The sequence below is a fragment of the Glycine soja genome, chromosome 15 (genome assembly GCF_004193775.1).
Source record: "Glycine soja cultivar W05 chromosome 15, ASM419377v2, whole genome shotgun sequence".
Lineage (NCBI taxonomy): Eukaryota > Viridiplantae > Streptophyta > Magnoliopsida > Fabales > Fabaceae > Glycine > Glycine soja.
Genome location: NC_041016.1, coordinates 37,383,218 through 37,405,208, shown reverse-complemented (window position 1 = coordinate 37,405,208; position 21,991 = coordinate 37,383,218). Strand labels below are relative to the sequence as shown.

General features: G+C 34.5%; 1 protein-coding gene across 1 annotated transcript; it reads right to left on the bottom strand.

Annotated features, from left to right (window-relative positions):
- Positions 1-12,939: 12,939 nt before the first annotated feature.
- LOC114386339 lies at positions 12,940-13,881 on the bottom strand. Its single transcript, XM_028346330.1, has one exon. The coding sequence runs from the start codon at positions 13,626-13,628 to the stop codon at positions 13,215-13,217; it is 414 nt and encodes a 137-aa protein (XP_028202131.1). The 5' UTR covers positions 13,629-13,881; the 3' UTR covers positions 12,940-13,214.
- Between the last annotated feature and the right edge of the window lie 8,110 nt (positions 13,882-21,991).

The window sequence follows — 21,991 nt, the reverse complement described above, 5'->3', positions numbered from 1 at the left end:
GGCATTAGGTGTTGGAATTGGGACATCATGTTGCTGTGAAGGGGTCATAGCAGGCCATGAAAAATTTGGATATGTTTCTGCAACACCACCCAATGCTGAAGAGCTTGCAGACGTATCACTTTGATGACCTTCAAAAGGATATTGATACATCTGTGTAGGATACTGAGAAAATGTTGGTGGTGTGTAATACATTCTATGGCCATGCTCTCCCATCTGGGGTTAGACATATGGTTCCACTTCAACAACCTCCCTTCGTCTGCCTATGCCTTGAGTTTCAACACTTGACGGGAGAATATGAAACTGTTGGGCTACAAATTGATGCTCTGTTGCTGGACCATGTGACACAGGCTCAGTGATACTCTCTTGCTCTTCGGATAAAATGGTTATTTTCTCGACATACGGCACGAGATCATCAACTGTCCATGTATTCCTCCCTTCTGGAGACACCATGTATTGTAAGGTCTCTGCAACTTTAGCCTGCAATTATTAGGGTCAGAAAATTAATGGCGATGATTTCAAAAATAATTTGAAGTTAAATCTTCAAAAAAACAAAAACAATACCAATGTAGCTGTGTTTGCATTTTTTGGGTCGACAAACATCTTTGTTTTTCACTGATACCAGACCATATAATTTGAGTTAAAGTTCAGTAGGCCCCCTTGTCGAGGATAACCGTCGACCCTAAAATCAGCTTTATTCCATTGATTTATCATTGGGGCGAACAGTTGCCCCCAATTTTCATCATTTTTGTCTTTCAGTGTTATGCCATGAATATTCAAGGGTTGCGAAGGACACCCTGGAATTGATTGTTGCATTCCAAATTGTCTCAGTACTCTATCGGGTTGGTGCCACTCAATAACTTGGAAACAAATTAGTGGCACCACCGCGCACCATGCTACACTTCCAACTAAATAAATTGGAGACAACACTGACATAACATTTGTTGTGTAAGGCTCCCACAAAAACTGCATATAACAACACAGTGGTTTATTTTCAGTGAAATATGACATATTATTTATTATGTAACAAATACATTAACATGTTCTTACCTCATGTCGTTTCATGATGTCTAATTTGCGACGAAAAACTATCAAATCTTCATTGCCGATATGTTGATTTCCACGTCGTAGCCACCTTAAAAAAATTACAAATTAATATATGTTACATTATTAATTATTTTGAAATTAAATATAATTTTTTAAATGACTAACCTGTGTCCGAGTGGTTTATTTTCTACTGGGGGAGGAGTCCTCTTTGGAGCCAAAGTTGTACATCGTTCCCATGCCCACATCTGTATTAAGATGCGCATACTTTTGATTGATTTAATTTTATAATCGGTGGCGCTGCACATGTTGCACATCTCTCTATACAAATAAGCAAGAACAGCAAGTCCCCATGCATACGTGCTGCACTCTCTAAAGTCACGTAAAAATTGCATGTACCTTAGGGAAACTTTGTTACTGCCTTTGTCAACAAACAACACACCTCCAATGAATCTTAATATCCATGCACGGGTAAACCTTTCTACTTGTTGTAGGTTACCGTCATGGTTATTTAATTGGGGAAAATGGTGAGCCAACCAACTTAATTTAATCATACTCCCTTGAAGTTCACCTTCTTGTGGTCTGACTCCTAATAATTCTTCACATAAATCAGCCCAATTAAGGTTTGTTGGACCAATTAACGGTGACCCATCCACACGAAGACTTAATAAAACAAAGACAAACATCTTGAAAAGTAATAGTACACTCTCTGTATCTCATGTGGAAAGTATGTGTTTCCGGCCTCCATCTTTCTATCAAGGCACTAATCGCTGCATTTATTTTTAAATATCCCATCTTCATAATCCAGTAAAAACCAGATTGTCGAAGTAGAGGAATAATTTCTTCTGGTATTTCTCCTTGACCTTGATACATGGGGACAGCTCGTCTAATATGTAATTTTTTATCTTCTTCCCCATTCCAAATATGTTGTGAAACTTGCTTATCTTGCATCCATAGCACGTCACCGTCAACAGGACTAATTTGCATATTTGATGAAGATGATGAACAAGATGTCATTTATACTGCAAAATTAAGTACACTTATAAAATTTTATAATACAACGTACAAAATATTTTATAAATTAAGTATAGTTACAAAAATTAAATTAAATATATCTAAAAACTATTAATTACACCATAAATATATTATATAATAAAATAAAATAAACATGCAAACAACCAAACAAAATAAATTATCTAATAATAATAACACCAACCTGTACAAAAAATATATATTTCAATTTATAATAGAATATATATATATATATATATATATATTTCAATTTATATATTTTAATAACAAAATATATATATTTCAATTAAAATTAATAATACAATATATATATTTCAAATTATATATTTCAATAACAATATATATTATACAAATAACAATATATAAATATATTCTACAAATAAATTAAAATACATACCAAGAAAAATTTAAATAAATAACACAATATATATATATATATATATATATATATATATATATTTCAATAACACAAATTAATATGCAAAGACAAACTTAAACAATATGTACAAAATTAACACAATATATATATTTGAATAATAACTTACAAGCTATTTGACACAAATAATTAAACGTAAGGTGTGTAATATTAACACAAATAATTAACCTAAACTACGAGAATATTAACACAAATAATTAACCTAAGCTATGTGACACAAATAATTAACATAATATTAACCTAAAACAAATAATTTTAATATCAAGAACACAACAAATAAATAACCTAAGCTACAACAATATTAACACAAATAATTAACACAATAATAACCTTAAACAAATAATTTAAATATCAAGAACACAACAAATAGAACACAAAAAAAATATTAGCTAATGTACCAGAATTTGACACAACAAAATTACTGGATTGGAATGACCACCACAAGCAATTTGCCACCACACAGTACAAGCTTTTTGCCACCACCACACGCGTAACAGCACCAACACTTTCTCTATAAATAACTCCTATTATCAACCATTAATAGTTCATTATTTCATGTAGATATACAAATTGCATGGCTAATATGAAGAATATTCAGCTATTATACATAATAATAATACAAAATAAATATATGATACATGTTTATAATAAAAAAATTTAAATAACTCCTAGAAGTATTTACCCACCAAGACACGAGAATGAACTCCAGCAGCCTCAAGGAGGAAGCTCAAAATATTTCAGCACCTAGGAGGATTTCGCTATGAGCTTTGGTGAAACGAGCAATAAGGAGGGGGAGCACACGTATATTTTCTGCACCCAGCACCACCAAAACGTCGCACTAAATAAGCACAGGACAGGGTGTTTCGCCAGTGGGAATGGCGAAACCCACATGGCACCCTGTTTCGCAAAGAAGACTAGAGAAACCGCCTGCCACCCTGCCATCCTGCACCTGCAAAAATGCGCCTACACTGAGCCCCTAGCCCTAACCCCTGCTGCCTATGTGTCGCCAGTATGACTGGCAAAATACCATGTCATTTCACCATTGGCATCTGCAAAATGGCCGCCATGTGTCACTCCCATGCATGTTTCGCTAGCATGCATGGCGAAAAGGTATTTTTTTCACCTAAAAACACAAGCATGCCCTTTGTGTTATCGGTTTGCTATTTCACTCTATATTACACTAGTGTTCTTGGCTTATTACTTTATTTGCTCTTCGACCCCTCCACTTTCTCTCTTTGTTCACCTCAACTCTGTAGTTTAGTGCTATCGGGTAATTGTTCTTCGACTCATCCACTTTCTCTCTTTGTGTTATCGGTTTGCTATTTCACTCTATATTACACTACTGTGCTTGGCTTATTACTTTATTTGTTCTTCGACTCCTCCACTTTCTCTCTTTGTTCACCTCAACTCTGTAGTTTAGTGCTATCGGGTAATTGTTCTTCGACTCCTCCACCTTCTCTCTTTGTGTTATCGATTTGTTATTTCACTCTATATTACACTACTGTGCTTGGCTTATTACTTTATTTGCTCTTCGACTCCTCCACTTTCTTTCTTTGTTCACCTCAACTCTGTAGTTTAGTGCTATCGGGTAATTGTTCTCTCTACTAGCAATGTAATTTTGATTCCTTTTTCTTGATTTCAATTTTTTTTCGAAAAGACATCTTTGTGTTTTTTTTTGCTTCAAAAGGGTTTTATTCTTGATTCGGTGATTCACTATTTGTTTTCCTTATTTTTGTTTTTATTTCTACTATGACCATTGACCAGTTGATTTTTTATTTAAATATGTTTTTTTATAATATTATTATTATTATATTTGTTCATAGTTGTACGAATGGGTTGTATGAGGATGTTGATTCAATGATTCTTTATTTAAATACGTTAATTGTATAACATGTATTTGTTTCTCCAGATGGGTTTTTTGGAGTTATTATATAAGCTTTTATCAAATACTAGATTTGGTACAGTGCACAAGTATAATTTTTTTATAATTTAGATATTACTATAAATTTATATAAAATATATACATTTTTTATTTTAGAATAAATGTTCATTTTGGTCGTGAAAGTAAAAATGAAAATTTAAAATTTAGTTGCCGAATATGCAAAAAATACTTAAACGTCCTTACTTATGTGATGCGATTGGATCCAATTGTCATAAAAAAGAACATTGGGTGTTGCTTACTAGATAGAACTAATTTATCAACATATTATCCATGTAATAAAATTGTTAATTTTGTTAGAGATAGGAGGAGCAACATGAACAACATCAAGACTAAAGCTTGAAGTTTCATAAAAGCTTGAAGATATTTTATCTTTTACCTGCCCAACTCATTTAAGTGACATTTGTATTGGTTGTTATATTGAATGTTGCATCTTAGTCCATATCATATGTTTTGTGCATCATGCATCATCATGAGTAAGTGAGAAGGAAATTTTTTGTTAGAAAAGTTTCTTTGGAAGACAAAACTCAATTTTAATTAATTACAATCTTATCATAATCGATTACACAAGTTGTTTGAAGCTTGCAGAGTTATGTCTTATATCGGTTTAATCAATTACAAGCTTATTATAATCAATTATATGGTTGTTTTTGAGACAATGACTGATTTATTCAGGAGTCTCTGCTTTAATCGATTACCATGTGATATAACCGATTACTTCTCTTTCTATAAGTGATTCAAAAGTGAACAAGAACATTTTAATTAATTAATTTGAGTATCTAATCGATTACATTGTTCTTGAACTTTTTCAGCTTTGGGAAGAACACTTTAATCAATTAAAAAGATAATCTAATTGATTACTTCATTGAATTAATCGATTATCATGTAGATTTAATTGATTACAGACGGTTATAATTATTTTCTCATTTTCTCTATAAGTAACCAGCTTGTGTTCTCTTCTAAAAAAATCTCAAAATCTAAAAAATAACACAATAAGCCTTTGAGTGAGCTAAATCATGTGCTATTATTAGTTAAAGAAGGAAGAAAAGAAAATTGCTTAGAAGTAACTCACCTCTTAGGTGTAAAAGAAGTTTTGTTGTAATTCTGATTTTAAAAGTTTGTTTTGTTTTGAAAACCAATTCGACCCCTCTTAGTTTGTTGATTATCATCATTTTTTTCAATTTTTTTTTAATTTAATCTCTGATTTTTTTTTTAATAATCTTCATTTTTTTGCACCAACAATGATCATCTATAGTATATGTAAATACAATTTCTTTATATTAATATTGATAATGTATAATAAAGTAAATTTTTATTTTTATAATATTATTTTTATGAGGGCGAGCCCTGGTGCAGCGGTAAAGTTGTGCCTTGGTGACTTGTTGGTCATGGGTTCGAATCCGGAAACAGCCTCTTTGCATATGCAAGGGTAAGGCTGCATACAATATCCCTCCCCCATACCTTCGCATAGCGAAGAGCCTCTGGGCAATGGGGTACGAAGTTTTTATAATATTATTTTTATCTTATAATACTTAATTATAGTAATAATTATTTTCATAATGGAAATAATTATAAACTGTAAAAATAAAGATAGTTTATTTAAAATATTTTTACCATTCAGTCAAATAATCACACGGTGATTTTAAATCTATAATAGTTATACAGTTATCATATATTTTAATAAAATACTACTGTATAATATAATATTAATATTAATATTTATTATTACTATCTGTTTATAATAACTCAGAAGGTCACTTGATCATCCGCTAAAGAATAAGTTGTTAACGAGTGTCACGGAAAAAAAGACCAAAATCAAAATTTTAACTTTTGAAGGATGAAAAGAAACTTAAGGAAAAAAAATTGTTAATTTTACAAAATCAGAACAAGACTCGTAAAATACCAAATGAAATCCTTAAAGAATTGCGATTTTAAAAATACTTAGTCAATAATAAAATGTTTTAAAAAGTGTTAATCCTTTCATCTAACATTTTCACAAACCAATCTACATTATTTAGCAATTTGTTTAGAGATTAATATTGAATTAAAATTTGACAAAAAAAATGGAAATGAGGAATTTTTAAAGCTCAATTTGAATTGATTTTGACTAAATCTATTATCTAATCCCAACAAATTTCTGCATGTTGAATTGAATCGGGGCTAGACATGGCAAGAAAATCCGTACCCGTGGGTACCCGCCCGAACCCGTCCCGACTTTGACGGGTAATACCCGAGTTGATCGGGTATAGGTTCGGGTTCGGGTTTTCCCCGATAACCAAAAGTCGAGTACGGGTACGGGTATGGGATTCCTATATCCACCCCGACCCCGACCCCAACCCCGACCCTGAAAATAACATAAATAAAAATAAATAAATAGGGTCAGCACATTAAAAAAGCTAAAGTCACATTCAGATTTAGAGAGAAAAGCTAATTAGCTGCATTATATCACCAAACGTCCAAACGGCATCCTACCTCCTACCCCTAACCCTAACCCTAACTTCAGACCTTGAATCTTTCTCTTCTTCTTCCTTCAGGTAATCAGGTATGGCTTCCTTCCTCTTCTTCTTTTAATGGTTTTCTTTACATTTCACGCGAACAAGCCGGAAGGAAATTGGTGATCTTGCACTGTTATGGCTTCCTCTTCCTCTTCATTGGTTTTATTTTATGTTCCTTGCTTTGGATTGAATGTGGATTTTCATTAGTGGTCTCTTGGATATAGGAGGATTTCCCCTAAGAGCTGAACACGACGCTGTGCTTTGTGTAGTTGCCCAACCGCATCACCACAGGTTTTCCATCTAAAGCTTTTTCTTAAAATGTTTGCTTTTATGCTTTTTGTGGTCTGGTATATATTTATCTCGTTGTATGCTTTTGTTTTATATATCTCTCTCTCCCTCATGTTAATAGTTCTTTTCATTTTCCGCACCTTTGAATCTGTGATCTACATGCCCTCAATTTGTAATAAAGTTAAACATCTTTCTTGCATTTTAAAGAGAGTTTGATGAAATATAGTATCAATATGTTCCTCAGTTTTAAATGGGCTGAAAGATTGATTGGGGTGGTTGCTATGTCAGGGTACCTCTCACTGTAGTGTTCTTTCTTCCACTAGAAATAATGAAAGTGTGCTTATTACTTTTTTTAGTTTCACCTCGAAAGACTACCTTGTCAAGTTATGAACTTGAGAATTCCTGGTTAATCCAAATCTAAGTTGTCCAATAAGCTAAGATTCATTAACTTTAAAAACAGATGGACTTGAGTTGCTTGAAGAAACAAACTGCAGGACAGACTACCTTTTTGGATTACTTTACCCATCACTTTCCTTACACATTTCTCTACCCACTGCAACTTTTCTTCTAAATTTAATAATACTACTATTCAATCCAACACTTTGTGTATTGTTTTCCACATTTTCTCCTACATATATTATATATATGTAGATTTTGGTTGTTATAATTAATGTATTAATATCAGTTCATGTTGGTAAACGAGAGTTTTAAAATACTGGAGAAATTTCTATCCAGGGTTAAGAATAATACTAGTATAAATCACATAACTAAAGCAAATGTTGTATTTATTACAAAATCTTTAGGGAGTATTATATAAGTAAGTTTTTGTCATTTTTAGTAGAATTTTATACTTTATATGCTGCTAGGATAGGAAATCCATTGCAGCACTAGAGGATGTATAAGAAATCTGTATCTAATGTTTTGGATTGAGCAGATTCCTTTAGGAGAAGAGCTTATGATAAATCTCGTGTTGTAGGTTGGAATTGGCCATGATACAGGCAATATTTTGTGTTGGCAATTGGAAATATAATTAAGCAACTAACAAAACTGATGTTTGGTTGAACTGCTGAAGGTTTTATTTCTAGTGATGCTGGCTTTACAAAGGATGGATTAAACAAATTACATTTATTTGTTGCCAAAGAGTGATGGATGGACTGCTGGATTATTTTAATTTTGCTTCTTGTATGTTGAGGAGATTACATGAATCTTTGAATCTATTTTGATGGCTTAATCATGGGAAATTGCCTAGGCTAGGGGAGGTCCAGGAGCTCTCAAGTTTGAAGGAGATTGCTTTTTTTTTTTAAATAAAAGGGGAAATTTGCTAAGACAAACATTGAAAGAAGGTGGACTTTTTCGTAGCTCAGTTTTTTTTTTTTTAATTATCATTGCTTGCTGATGTGTAGAAGGTAAACATAGATGTGTTATTTGATCTCTGAAAGTTTATGGGATCCAGAAGACTTAGCATTTGAAAGCTTGAGTGCTAATCTTGCTGGAAATACTGTTTGTATTGGGAAGGAGGATGCCCATACCTCTTTTCCTGAACTATTTGTTCCCCTTCAAGAAGAGGATTTTGAGGGGAGGGGTATAGTAGAATTTTATATGCAGCTAGGAAATCCATTGCAGCCCTAAAAAAAGTACCAGAAATTTGTATCTTATATTTTGGATTGAACATATTCCATTAGGAAAGGGCTTTATGATAAATCTTGCGGGATATGTTGGAGTTGCCAACGTATTGGCGGTGTTTTTATGTTGGCCATTGGTGATGTAATTACGCAACAAGAAAAACTGCTGAAGGTTTATTTGTAGGGACTGATACTGACTTTACAAAGGATGGATTATACCTAATACTGCCATAATAATTTAATTAATTCGAGTCATAATAATTTAAATATTGGGATGGATTCTAAGAGAATATTTGTGAGTTAAATAATTTATTAATAAAAACTCTTATTTATAAAAAAATTAATTGAATTACAAATATAAAATAATAAAATTCATCTCTATGATCTGTCATGGCAGATATGATTTTTAAAATACTTATAATAAAAATCATCAAACTTATAATATAAATCCATTTATGATTAGATGATGGCTTAAAGATTATTATAATTATCAGTACATACACTATATTTTCTTTTGAGATCTAAACTAACATTATAATTTTGAAATAAATCAGATGGATTTTTTAATTTTTTTTCTCCTACCTTATGATTACAATACTTTTTTTTAACCAAAGCAAAAGTGTCTAAAAATGTAACTCTAAAGAAATAAAAGGTTACCCGTTACCCTCAACAAAAAAGGTTGGATTTGAGCCTTTTAGGTATAAAACTGTGATAGCTTTCACAGGGTTGGACAAATGCTTCCTCTAGAGACACGTTAAGAATAAAACTCTCTAACCTTATTGATAGCTTTCACAGGGAGTTGTGCACCAAAATTTAGAGAGTTGTGCACCAAATAGTAGCACAGATTTCATATTAGCGAAAAACATTTAGACTTAGCTTCTCCTTACATCTACCAAAATCATGAAAGCTAATCCTCAAATATTGGTCCAGGGACTTAGGACATGTCCAAAATTTATAAGAAGGCAAAACAAGGAATTCCTTAGAGAAATAGCAGCTGAAGGGTGTAAGAACAAAATGTGGAATGGAGCTTTAAATTTAAAGTTAAAGTTATTTGGTAATTTTATAATTTTTAAAGCTTAAAAGTTACTTTTAAGTTGAAATTCCTTGGGTAATGTGTTCTTGAATTTTGGAATTTGAAATAGAGAAGGAAAAGGAGTAGTAGATGTCAAATGCTTTTTTTTCCCTTTTTTATCTGGTATTTCTGGTTTAATCTAATTACAGCATGTAATAGTCCAGTCCATTAACCATTGTAATAATTACTAATAGTAGCTCAATCAGATCAACAGAAATACATGACAACATACATGACAGCTCAATCAGATTTATTTCTTGTCACATTTTTACTGCTATATAGGGTTTTGAAGTATTATTCTCTACACTAGTTGCCATGGATTACTATTTTATTCATGTTTTTTAATCTGTATTGTATTAATTGCTTTGGTTTTTAAAATAATAGCTTGTTGTTGAAGTCCATGGCTGAAAATATGCAAATTGAAGAACCTAGTTCACACCAACCAACTTCACAATCTTCAGACCATCCTACTCCGCTATCTTCACACCAACCAACTCCAGTAGAAAGTTCTACCAGTACAGCTGAAGGTCCTAATAGTGAACCTATGCAACAACCACCTAACATGGAGGTGGATGACCATGGTGTATCATCAACAAAAATTGGAGGAGGGAGGCTCAAAAGTATTGTGTGGAACCATTTTGATAAGATTAAAGCAGCGTGAAACTCAATACTCTTGTTTTCCAAGTGATTCACAATGGGAATTTGCAAAGGAAGTGTGTAAGAGGTTGGCCATATTTAATGATATTACAGAAATGATTTCTGGTACAAAATATCCAACTGCCAACATTTATTTTCCTCAAATTTGTGAGATCAAGATGGCTTTATCTGAATGGGTCAATTCCCCTAATGAAGTGATTCAAAATATGGCAGAAAAGATGTTACAAAAATTTGATTCTTATTGGAGTGTTATTCATGTGATCATGGGAGTTGCTACTGTTTTAGATCCAAGATACAAAATGGAGTTGCTTGAGTTTTACTTTGAATCAATTTATCCCATTGATTTTTTTTCACAAGTTAATAGGATCCGAAACTTGTGTTATGATTTGGTTTCGGAATATCAAGCCAAAAAGCATCAAGATTCTACTAGTTCTTTTGAATCACAAGATGTGGTTAGTGATGGAAAGAGTAAATTGTGTGATTATGATAGATACATTGAAAGAAAGAAAAGGGCAAGAACCTCAACTATGAAAACGGAGTTAGATCATTACTTAGGGGAGGAAGTTTTACCAAGAAGTTCAGATTTTGATATCTTAATGTGGTGGAAATTGAATGAGTTAAAGTATCCAACACTACAAGCAATTGCAAGGGATGTGTTAGCTATTCCGATCTCCACTGTAGCTTCTGAATCGGCATTTAGTATTGGAGGTCAGATATTAACTCCTCATCATAGCCGACTTCATTATACTACTTTAGAAGCTTTGATGTGTTCTAAAAGTTGGTTATGGAATTCAGAGAATGCAGGTAAAATTCTGAATGCTTATGTGATACTTTATGAATTGCTTACATTTTTAAAACTTATAACTTGTTATTTATTATTTTATAATTATTATTTATAGGTTTTAGATCAATTGAAGAATCAACTTTTACTGATGAGATTGAATCCGATGATGAAGGTATATTCACTTTTAGTTGTTCTAATTTTTTTTAATATCATTATACATATCTAATTTTTCAAATTTTTTAAAATATAGGTGGATCTTTGGTCAGTAACATTACTCAATGTTTGCAAGATCAGTGGACATTATTGTTGATCGGTAAAGTAATAACTATACTTATTTACTAATGTGATGTGTGATTTTAAGATTTGAAACATCTAAAATATGATGTTTGATTTTATAAATATCAGGTTGAGCGCTCAAGAAGAAATGTTGATGACATCTTTGGTGAAGTTGGTGGTTATTTTGATGATGGACATTGTTTTCATTTTCTATTTATTTCTAATTTGGTGTAATTTGAACTAATGAACATTTGAATTATGTTGTTTTATATTTGACGTATTTTATTTACCTTAAAAAATTATGGAATCATGCTAGACAAATGTGTTAGTCTTTATTTTATTTATTAGTAGTTAATTTTATTTTAGAATTTTTACATAATTTAATATTCATTTCTTAACGAATTTTGTAGTCACATATGTTATAATAAATTTAATGATATATAAGTAGTTGAAAATAAATGTTTAACAATCAATTTATTTTTTTAAAAATCAAATTTTTAATATTTTTAATTTTTTTTTTAATTGGAATCAGGTATAGGTCGGGGTCAGGGATACCCGATACCCGACGGGTACGGGGATTTTAAACCTGTCGGGTATCCGGTACGGGTATGGGGACAGGTCAGGGAATCGGGGATTGGGGAAACAATACCCATCCCCGTTCCGCCCTATTGTCGTGTCTAATCGGGGCTTGTGTAATGCTTTGGGTCTAGTATGATTAATTGAGTTTGAATATTTAAAAAAAAAGTTTTTTTAATTTTTTTAGAATAATTATTTGTTTTTATCCAAAAAATTTATAATATATAATAACTAAATATATTCAAAAGAGATCAAATTATAAAAATATTTTATTAATAGAATTAATAATTTTAATGTTAATATGATTTTTTCTTAATTTTAGATAAAAATAAAGTATGATAATAACATGTAAAACTATAAACAAAATCAACCCAAAGATAAAAATAACTTTAAAAAGATAAAAAATTATGACTAATTTAATTTAATAATTTAATAAAATATGTGAACTAAAAATTATTAATATATTTTATATTTAATAATTAACTTACATAATAATAAATTAAATTATATGACTGAATTGGATTAAAAAATTATTTTTTAAATAATTCATGATTGGACTGAATTAGATTCTATTCAAATATCTTAAAAATCCAACTTAATATAATTGAATTTGGTTGGTTATGAAGTTTACTCATTCCCTTACCATCCTAATGAAAATAGTGTATCTCATAATTCCATTAGTTAAAAAGAATAAATAAATAATTAACCTTAAAGAACAAACTTTAACGGTAACTTTTTAAACTCTTTTTTTTCTTTTATCAGCAACCGGTATGAGTCTTTAATCTTTATTCCTAGAATTACATAACCGATCAACAGTCTCCATAATAATAACAGTGTCACATACATTACACACAGAACAGATCCTCAGCTTCGAAACACAGTCAGGGCGCTCTCTACATAAACCCTTTATTAAGGAAAAAAAAAACAAAGTGAACTCACGAAAGCACGATCAATTACTATTAAGTTTACCGAACCGAAAACGGCGCCGTTTTGGATTCAGGTCTTGGAAGCTTCGAGATCTGCAGCTTTCTGAAGAAGACTATTGGGATCATCCTCGAGGACCATGCGGATGGGGAAGGAGCCGAGGCCGTCGGCGATGGCGAGCATGATCTTCCTCATCTCATCCCGGAACTCGCGGCGGTCGACGGCGCCGCTCCGGTCGCCGTCGAACTTGTCGAAGATGGAGTCGTAGAGCTTCGCGAGCTGATCCGGCGGCGTGGCGACGTCGATGCCGAAGTGCGTCTCGATGAGGCGCATGGACTCGAAGGCCGTGCGGAGCTCCGAGCGCGAGAGGACGCCGTCGTTGTTGAGGTCCAGCACCCCGAACTGCTCGTCCACGCTCTTCGCGAAGGCCGCCTCGTCGTTCACGAAGTCGCGCACGGTGCTGCCGTCGATCACCACCACACCCATTCTGTTTTGTTGTCTGTCTCACACTCGCTCTCTGAAGTGAAGGAAAGGTGAAGAATTTGAAGGTTTAAGATTGTGGGAATTGGAATTGACGGTTTGGGGAAAGGTGGACTTGCGATACCGTGTCGTCAGCACGTGATATTTTTCGCGAAATCTGTGGATCGCGGCACGGGTTTGGGATTGAGTTTGTGGAATCCGCTACGAGGCCGAGGAAAAAAAAAAGTTGAATTGTTATTTTTGTCATCCAATTTATTTTTTGGATAAATGATTATTTTTGTCCTTAAAAATGTGTGACACTAATAAATTTATTTTTGAAAAATGAAAATATAAAAATTAATTCTTGAAATTGTAAAAAGTGAGACAAATTCATCTCATTGCTAACTTTCATTTGTTAATGTTACAAAATTTGTCTGCGTGACACACGCAAAGACTAAAATGTCAAAAAATAGTTGCTTACATGACATTCATTGGTTGATACTGAGGCGATGACTCATAGGGACGAAAATGTTACTATAATTTTTGTCTTTGTTACTACTTCAATCATTTACTTGAACACAAGGTTTACCCTTTGTTACTTCTTTTTTCTCCGTGAAGACAAAATGTTCCCTTTGTTACCCAACCGTGAAGGAGCATTGTTTGCCTTCCCGCCTTTTAAGACTTCTGGTGACCTCCATAGCCACCGTGAAGGACTGCCATTGAAGTCGAAGCCTTCATTTTCGTGTTCTAGTGTGACGTGCAAGGTAAGAACACAACCCTCTTTTGTCCGTAATAATTTATCTTCTTCGTTTCTTTGTTTCATGTTTGGGTCTCTATTGTGTCGCGCTAGGTATGAAAGCCGCTGCTGTTTGGGTCTTTGTTGTTTTCAAGTCAGTGTCTCTCTTGCTTTGATCTTAATGTTTTAAGGTTTACAATGTTATGCGAGTAAGAAGTTACCCTGTTTACACTCTAATAATGAAACCTTTTTTCTTTTTGGAAAATAATTCTCTCAAATTTCCCCTTTCCTTTCATTGTTTTAATAGTTGATTTATATCTTAGAGAGTTATTTCTCTAAGCACGTGATTTAAGGTTTATTTGATTTAGAGATGTATAATATCATTCTAGTTCTGGTTGTTATAAAAACATTATAGTTCTGGTTGCTAAATATTGTTGGATCAAGTGGCCTCAGAATAATTAAGAAAGGGGGTTGAATTAATTATGAACGGGTCTTGACTAATTAAAAAACTTATTCTTCTTAATGTTACTAGATTCAATTTGACTTTATTACTAAGTTATGAGAAAGTAAGAAATCAAAATAATAACTTAGACAAAAGTAAAGCATAAATAAAAAGTGCACAGCGGAAAAATAAAGAGTGTAGGGAAGAAGAAAGACAAACACAAGATTTATACTGGTTCGGCCACAACTCGTGCCTACGTCCAGTCCCTAAGCAACCACCGGTTCTTGAGATTTCAAATAACCTTGTAAAATCCTTTACAAGCAAAGATCCACAAGAGATGTACTCTCCCTTGTTCTCTTTGAACAAGTGGATGTACCCTCTACTTGAACTGATCCACAAGAGATGTACCCTCTCTTATTCTCAGTATTACAACCCTAGTAGATGTACGCTCTACTTGTACCACAAAGCATGTACCCTCCAATGTGTTCAGACAAAGAATTCTTAGGCGGTTAGTCCCTTGAATCTTTTGGCAAGAGGGAGAAGGAAGAATCAAAAGAATTCTCAGGCAGTTAGTTCTTTGAATTCTTCTGACAAGAGGAAGAGGGAATGAAGAAAAAGAATGGCACAAGTTTTTGGCCAATGAACTTTTCTTGAATAAAGAAAGTATTGAACAAAAACTCTTAGAAGAATGCTTTGAATGAATGAAAGAAATCTGAAAGTTCTCTCTTTAAAATTCATGCCATGGTCACATATTTATAGTCATTTGATGACTCAAGTTAAAAGTTTGACTCTTGGCAATTTCTTCAAAACTAGTCACTTTTTAAAAGTTGTGACTCTTTTGAAAACTAGTCACTTTAAAAGTTGTGACTCTTTTGAAAACTAGTCACTTTAAAGGTTGTGACTTTTGAAAAATCTTCAGAAACTAATCACTTTAAGAATTGTGACTTTTGGTAATTTAATTTTTAAAATAAGTCACTGGTAATCGATTACTATCATAGTGTAATCGATTACACATCAATAGGTGTGACTCTTCATGTTTAAATTTAAAAATCAGAACGTTTAGAAACACTGGTAATCGATTACAAGTATTGTGTGATGAAATCAATCTTCTTTTGCACCACAAGGGTAAACTAGAACAAAATGCGTATGGGGCATTGTAGTATATAGTGGTGAATACTACATATGGGAAAGGTTTGAGATCGATGTCATTAATGTGTGGACAATGCACGACTTGTGCAAAGCTTGTGTAGACTATATGAAGTTTGGTTTAGTTTATTATTTAATACCTAATCAAGGGCTTGAAGGTGGTTTCCAGAGGCTGGAAAATGATTGGGATGTGTTGGATATGTGCAACATAGGCTTTGTTGATGTTGCCAACGATGTACATGTACACTTTAAACATGTAGTGGATGAAATGCTGGAGATCATACCTGCTGATGTCCTTGAAAATGTTATTGGGGGAAAAAATGATGCGGCTAATTGTGAGAATAAAGTTTGGTTTAGTTTATTATTTAATACCTAATTAGGGGCTTGAGGGTGGTTTCCAGAGGTTGGAAAATGATTGGGATGTGTTGGATATGTGCAACATAGGCTTTGTTGATGTTGCCAAAGATGTACATGTACACTTTAAACATGTAGTGAATGAAATGCTGGAGATCATACTTGCTGATGTGCTTGAAAATGTTATTGGGGAAAAAATGATGCGGCTAATTGTGAGAATTCTACTCAGAATGTACATGAAGGTGTTGGTGCTGATTTTGAAAAAGAAATAAAGATGATTGTCTATTCCATTCGGGGTGGAGTTGATCATGTTGTTGCTAAACCTATTGTTGAAGAACCTGTGGATGAAGTTGGAAGTGATTTATTGCCTAATATAAGGGGTTGTTTTGAATGAAACCTTTGTTGATAATGGTGTCAATGGTGTAGGCAATGCTGGTCTAAATCAATCAGAAAAAGGAGTTAACACTTAAGCTGGTAAGGGATTGAGTTTTTTTTTTGAAACTGTAATAGATTTTATTACTGATATTGTGGTTGATTTTGGTGATGTTTTGCATGGTGTAGATAATGATGATGATCTTGAATAAGTTGATGACTTGTCTGATCTTGATGAAATTGATCCTGAGTATGTTTATGAGTCTCCAGATGAAGATGATGGAAGGGGTCAAGTGACACAAGCAATGATAATTACCAGTTTAAAGAATTTGAGTCTTTACCCAGCAATGACAATGAAGAGGACACCAATAAAAAGATTGCGTATCCTCATTACAATGCTAAAAGCCATTTTGGAAAAGTTCACTTGGAGGTTGTGATGGAGTTTAAGACTATCAAATTTTTTATAGAAGATGTAAGAGAGTATACCATATATCATAGCAGGGATCTCATGTGGCCTAAAAATGATACCATTGGAGCTAGAACACGCTGCAAACAAAAGGGATGTCCATGAATTTACTTAACATGGACCAATGTTACAAAAAGCTTTCAAGTGAAGACCTTTGTGGAGGAGCATATTTGGAGTAGGGTCTTCAAAAACAAGCAAGCTACAATGAAATGGGTTGTATAAAAATTGGTTGATAAGTTAAGGTCTCATCCAAATTACACATGTTAAGGCACATGAACATATAAGAGAAGACTATGGGGTGCCCCGATCAATGGTTAAAGGTAGCATAAAACTACAATATGCAAGGATATGGGACTACACTCGGGAGTTGTGTATAACTAATGAAGGATCAAGGGTTCAAATTAATTGCATTCCAATACCTAGATCTCCTCCACAGTTTCAAAGACTACATATATGTCTAGATGCATGAAAACATGTCTAGATGCATGGATAAGAGCTTGAACGTCGGAGAAGATGAGTGGAGGGAGAGGGAGAGTGGGGAAATAATTTTGAGAGAGAGAAGAGGGAGAATGCTTGACTTCTAATTTCTCAAATGATCACAGTTGCAAAATGCACACATAATGCCTCTATTTATAGCCTAAGTGTCACAGAAAATTGGAGGAAATTTTTTATTTCTATTCAAATTTCACTTGAATTTTAATTTGTGGAGCCAAAATTTCACTAATTATAATTAGTGAATTTCATATATGGTTCAGCCTACTAATCCAAGATCAAATCTAAGATTCTCCACTAAGTATGGTTAGGTGTCATGAGGCATGTAAAACATGAAGGACATGGACGAAGTGTGACTATATGATGTGGCAATGGGGTGTAGCAAGCAAATGCTCACCTCCCCCTTAGGTTGGTCCAAAATTTAATTGGATTGGGCTTCTCCCAATTCAATTAAATTTCTCTCCCAACACACACATCAAATAGTGCACTTAAAGCATGTGAAATTACAAAACTACCCCTAATACAAAAACTAGTCTAGGTGCCCTAAAATACAAAGGCTGAAAAATCCTACATTACTAGGGTACCCTCCCTACACTATGGAACCCTAAATACAAGGCCCAAAAATAATGAAGTCCTAATATAATATGTACAAAGATAAGTGGGCTCATACTTAGCCCTTGGGCCCAAAATTTACCTTAAGGCTCATGAGAACCCTAGGGCCTTCTCCTACATCTTTGGCCCAATCTTATTGGATTCTTCTATCCAATGCCCTTGGGGGGTAGGATTACATCATCCCTTCCCCTTGATAAGGATTTGACCTCAAATCTAGAGGTTCTTGAAACTCTAGGCTTCTTCCCTCAACATCTGTAAAAAGAATAAAAACATATATATTAATGGTGTTGGGTATGTTAGAGTAGGATAAGGTCTAAAAACCTCTTTCCTAGTGATCGAGGCCGTACCCGAATCAAATAAACATGAAAATGCAGTAACTAGGAAGTGATCCTAGGTCGTTTACCAACGAGCAATGATAAACCAAATGTTCATAATATACTTGCAGTAACAGTAACGATTGGGGGGGGTGGGTTGTTTGTTTTGTGATTTAAGGAGCAGAACAAGTAAACTGGAATACGAAACTAATAATATTAAAAATGGGTTGTTTCCTCTGATTCAGAAAGCCATTCTCTTATCCTGGGTTATGGAGAATTCATCCCTAACAGTTAACCACTTAATCCAACCCTATTTCAATTGACTAAGCGAAAATCAACTTAGCGTTATCAATACGTGATTAGGCACCACATACACCAGTTAGCCCTTCGTTCATTAAGCATGAATTCAAGTTAGGCTCAGAGGCAATTATCGAACATGAAGCGTGCACTGATTAATGTTCACGAATTTGGGTTAACTGGTGAAGGGAAAACTGCCAGGGAACCACATTATAAATGAAACCTCAAAGGGCTTCGTCCTCAGAAGGAAACAACACCAGAATATTTAGACTTCCATAGATTCAAACAGAAAACGTAAATGAAACATGAAGCAAAAACGTAAATAAACAGAAACGTAAATGATACAGAAACGAAAGTGAAAACAGAAACGTAATTGAAAGTAGAAGAAGAAACAAGAACCAAATTGTAATTAGAAGCAGGAAATGGAAAATTGCACCGCTGGAAGGTACCTGGGGCATTGCACAGGCCGAAAGGCATCTTCCTATAGGCAAACGTGCCGAAGGGGCAGGTGAATGTGGTCTTTTCCTGATCCTCAGGAGCAATAGTATTTTGCATATAACCAGAAAAACCATCAAGGAAACAGTAGTGAGATTTACCTGCCAGGCGCTCAAGCATCTGGTCAATGAATGGTAGGGGAAAATGGTCCTTTTTGGTAACTTGGTTCAGCCTCCTATAGTCAATGCAGACTCTCCAACTGTTCTGCACCCGAGTAGGAATCAACTCCTCCTTCTCATTTTTGATCACTGTGAGGCCGGTCTTCTTCGGGACTACCTGGACGGGACTCACCCATTGGCTGTCGGAGATAGGATAAATGATTCCAGCTTGCAAAAGCTTGGTTATCTCCTTCTTCACTACATCAAGAATCACCGGGTTGAGTCTTCTCTGTGGCTGTCTTACTGGTTTAGCTCCATCCTCTAAATTTATTCGATGCATACATGTGGATGGGCTAATACCAGGAATGTCCGCCAGGGTCCAGCCTATAGCCTTCTTATACTTCTTGAGAACAGACAACAATTTCTCCTCTTGCTCATCAGCAAGGGAGGCAGATATAATCACTGGAAAACTTTTGCTATCATCCAAGTAAGCATATTTTAAATTTGATGGCAGAGGCTTCAATTCTGGTGTGGTCGGCTGGATAGTGGTAGAAGGAGATGGTTTCTCAGCCTGTACCTCATAAAGAAAGTCAGAGGTATGTGTACTTCCTGAAACATGGTTAGTCCTATCTGACTCTATAAAATCAATCTCGAGAGGTAAAACACCACCACCAGACATGCAATCAATATCAATTTCAGATTCACTCTCAGCATCAAATTCAGATATATGATCAAGTACAATTTCAGATTCAATGCATGAAGAGTGAGAGGAGTGAGAGGCATGCAGATTAGAATAAAGATCAATCATGTATTCATCAACAACATGGTCAATTATTTCAGCACGAAATATAGAAAGATCTTCAGATGGGTATTTCATAGCATCCAAAATATTAAAATGAACAGCTATATCACCAAACTCCATGGATAGTGTGCCTGCATATACATCTATCTTAGTTCTAGCAGTTTTCATAAAGGGTCTGCCTAGAATGATGGGAACTGATCCTTGAGAAAATCCATCTTCCATATTCAAAATATAAAAATCAACAGGGAAAATCAGTTCACCAACCTAAGACATCTTCTATGAAACCAACAGGATAGGCAACACTTCTATTAGCTAAATGAATTACCACATCTGTTGACTGCAAGGGACCTAGAGATAGAGAATTAAAAATAGACAGAGTCATAACACTAATAGAAGCTCCTAAATCTAGCATGGCATTGTCGAACTTACTATTCCCTATAATGAAAGGTATGCTGAATGTACCTGGATCTTTACATTTTTTAGGAATTTGGGGAACAGATTTACCAATCAATGCGGAGACATTTCTGCCCATGCTAATTCGTTCACTTCCTTTAAGCTTCCGCTTATTAGTGCACAACTCCTTCAAGAATTTAGCATATCTTGGAATTTGCTTAATTGCATCCAGCAGAGGTATGTTTACCTCTACTTTTCTAAATGTTTCCAAGATCTCTTTCTCTTTTTCTTCTAATTTTTTGTTGGAAACTGCTCGTGGAGGGAATGGAAGAGGAGGGATGTGCTGCTTCTGCAAATCAGAATAACCAGAGGAAGATTCACCTGCACAGAAATTGTTAGGTAAATTTTTGTCATCACCTTTTTCTGGAGTAGAGTGAAGTTTAGCAGGTTCATTTGCAGATAAGGAAGGTGCTATGGGTTGAGGTCCTTGACACTGCTTTCCCGACCTCAATGAAATGGCACTGACATTTTTGGGATTTTGGACAGATTGAGAAGACAGCTTGTCAGAATTCTGGGACTGTTGTTGATTTAATTGTGTAGCCAATTGTCCCATCTGATTGGTTAAGCTCTGAATGGAGGCTCTGGTCTCTTGTTGAAACTGCATGTTCTGCATGGTCATTTTGCCTCACAAGTTCTTCGAGGGAAGGTTGCGGAGGAGCCTCAACTGTTGGCTGTTTCTGGGGCTGTTGTTGTTGTTGGATTGGTGGAGGAATGTATGGTCTGCTTGGGCCAACAACATTTTGGAAGGAAGGAGCAGGCTGCTGTTGTTGTTGCTGAGGGCTAGACCATCTGAGAGTAGGGTGATTCCTCCATCCAGGGTTGTATCTGTTGCAGGAGAGGTCATAATTGTTCTGTTGTGGTTGATTTTGCTGCTGAGGTTGAGGAGGTCTATTGTAAATGTTTGCAGCATAAGCTTCGGGCTGCTCAATTGCTCCAGGTTGCTGCATGGAAGGGCAAAGGTCTGTATGGTGGTCAGTAGAGGAGCACAAACCACAGACCCTTGCGACAGGTACAAATTTCTGGTTCAAGGCCAACTGGGTTACCAAGTTAACCATTGCATCTAGTTTGCCTTCAAGCTTCTTAGTTTCAGATGATGCAGCTGAGTTTGTAGCTACCTCATGCACTCCTCTAATGACTATAGCATCATTTCTAGCGCTAAACTGCTGGGAGTTGGAAGACATCTTCTCAATTAAATTTCTGGCTTTAGCAGGAGTCATGTCTCCAAGGGCTCCACCATTGACAACATCTATCATACTTCTCTCCATATTACTGAGTCCTTCATAAAAATATTGGAGAAGCAGCTGCTCAGAA

Coding starts and splice junctions, on each gene's coding strand:
- LOC114386339 (XM_028346330.1), bottom strand. CDS start 13,628: ATGGGTGTGGTGGTGATCGACGGCAGCACCGTGCGCGACTTCGTGAAC.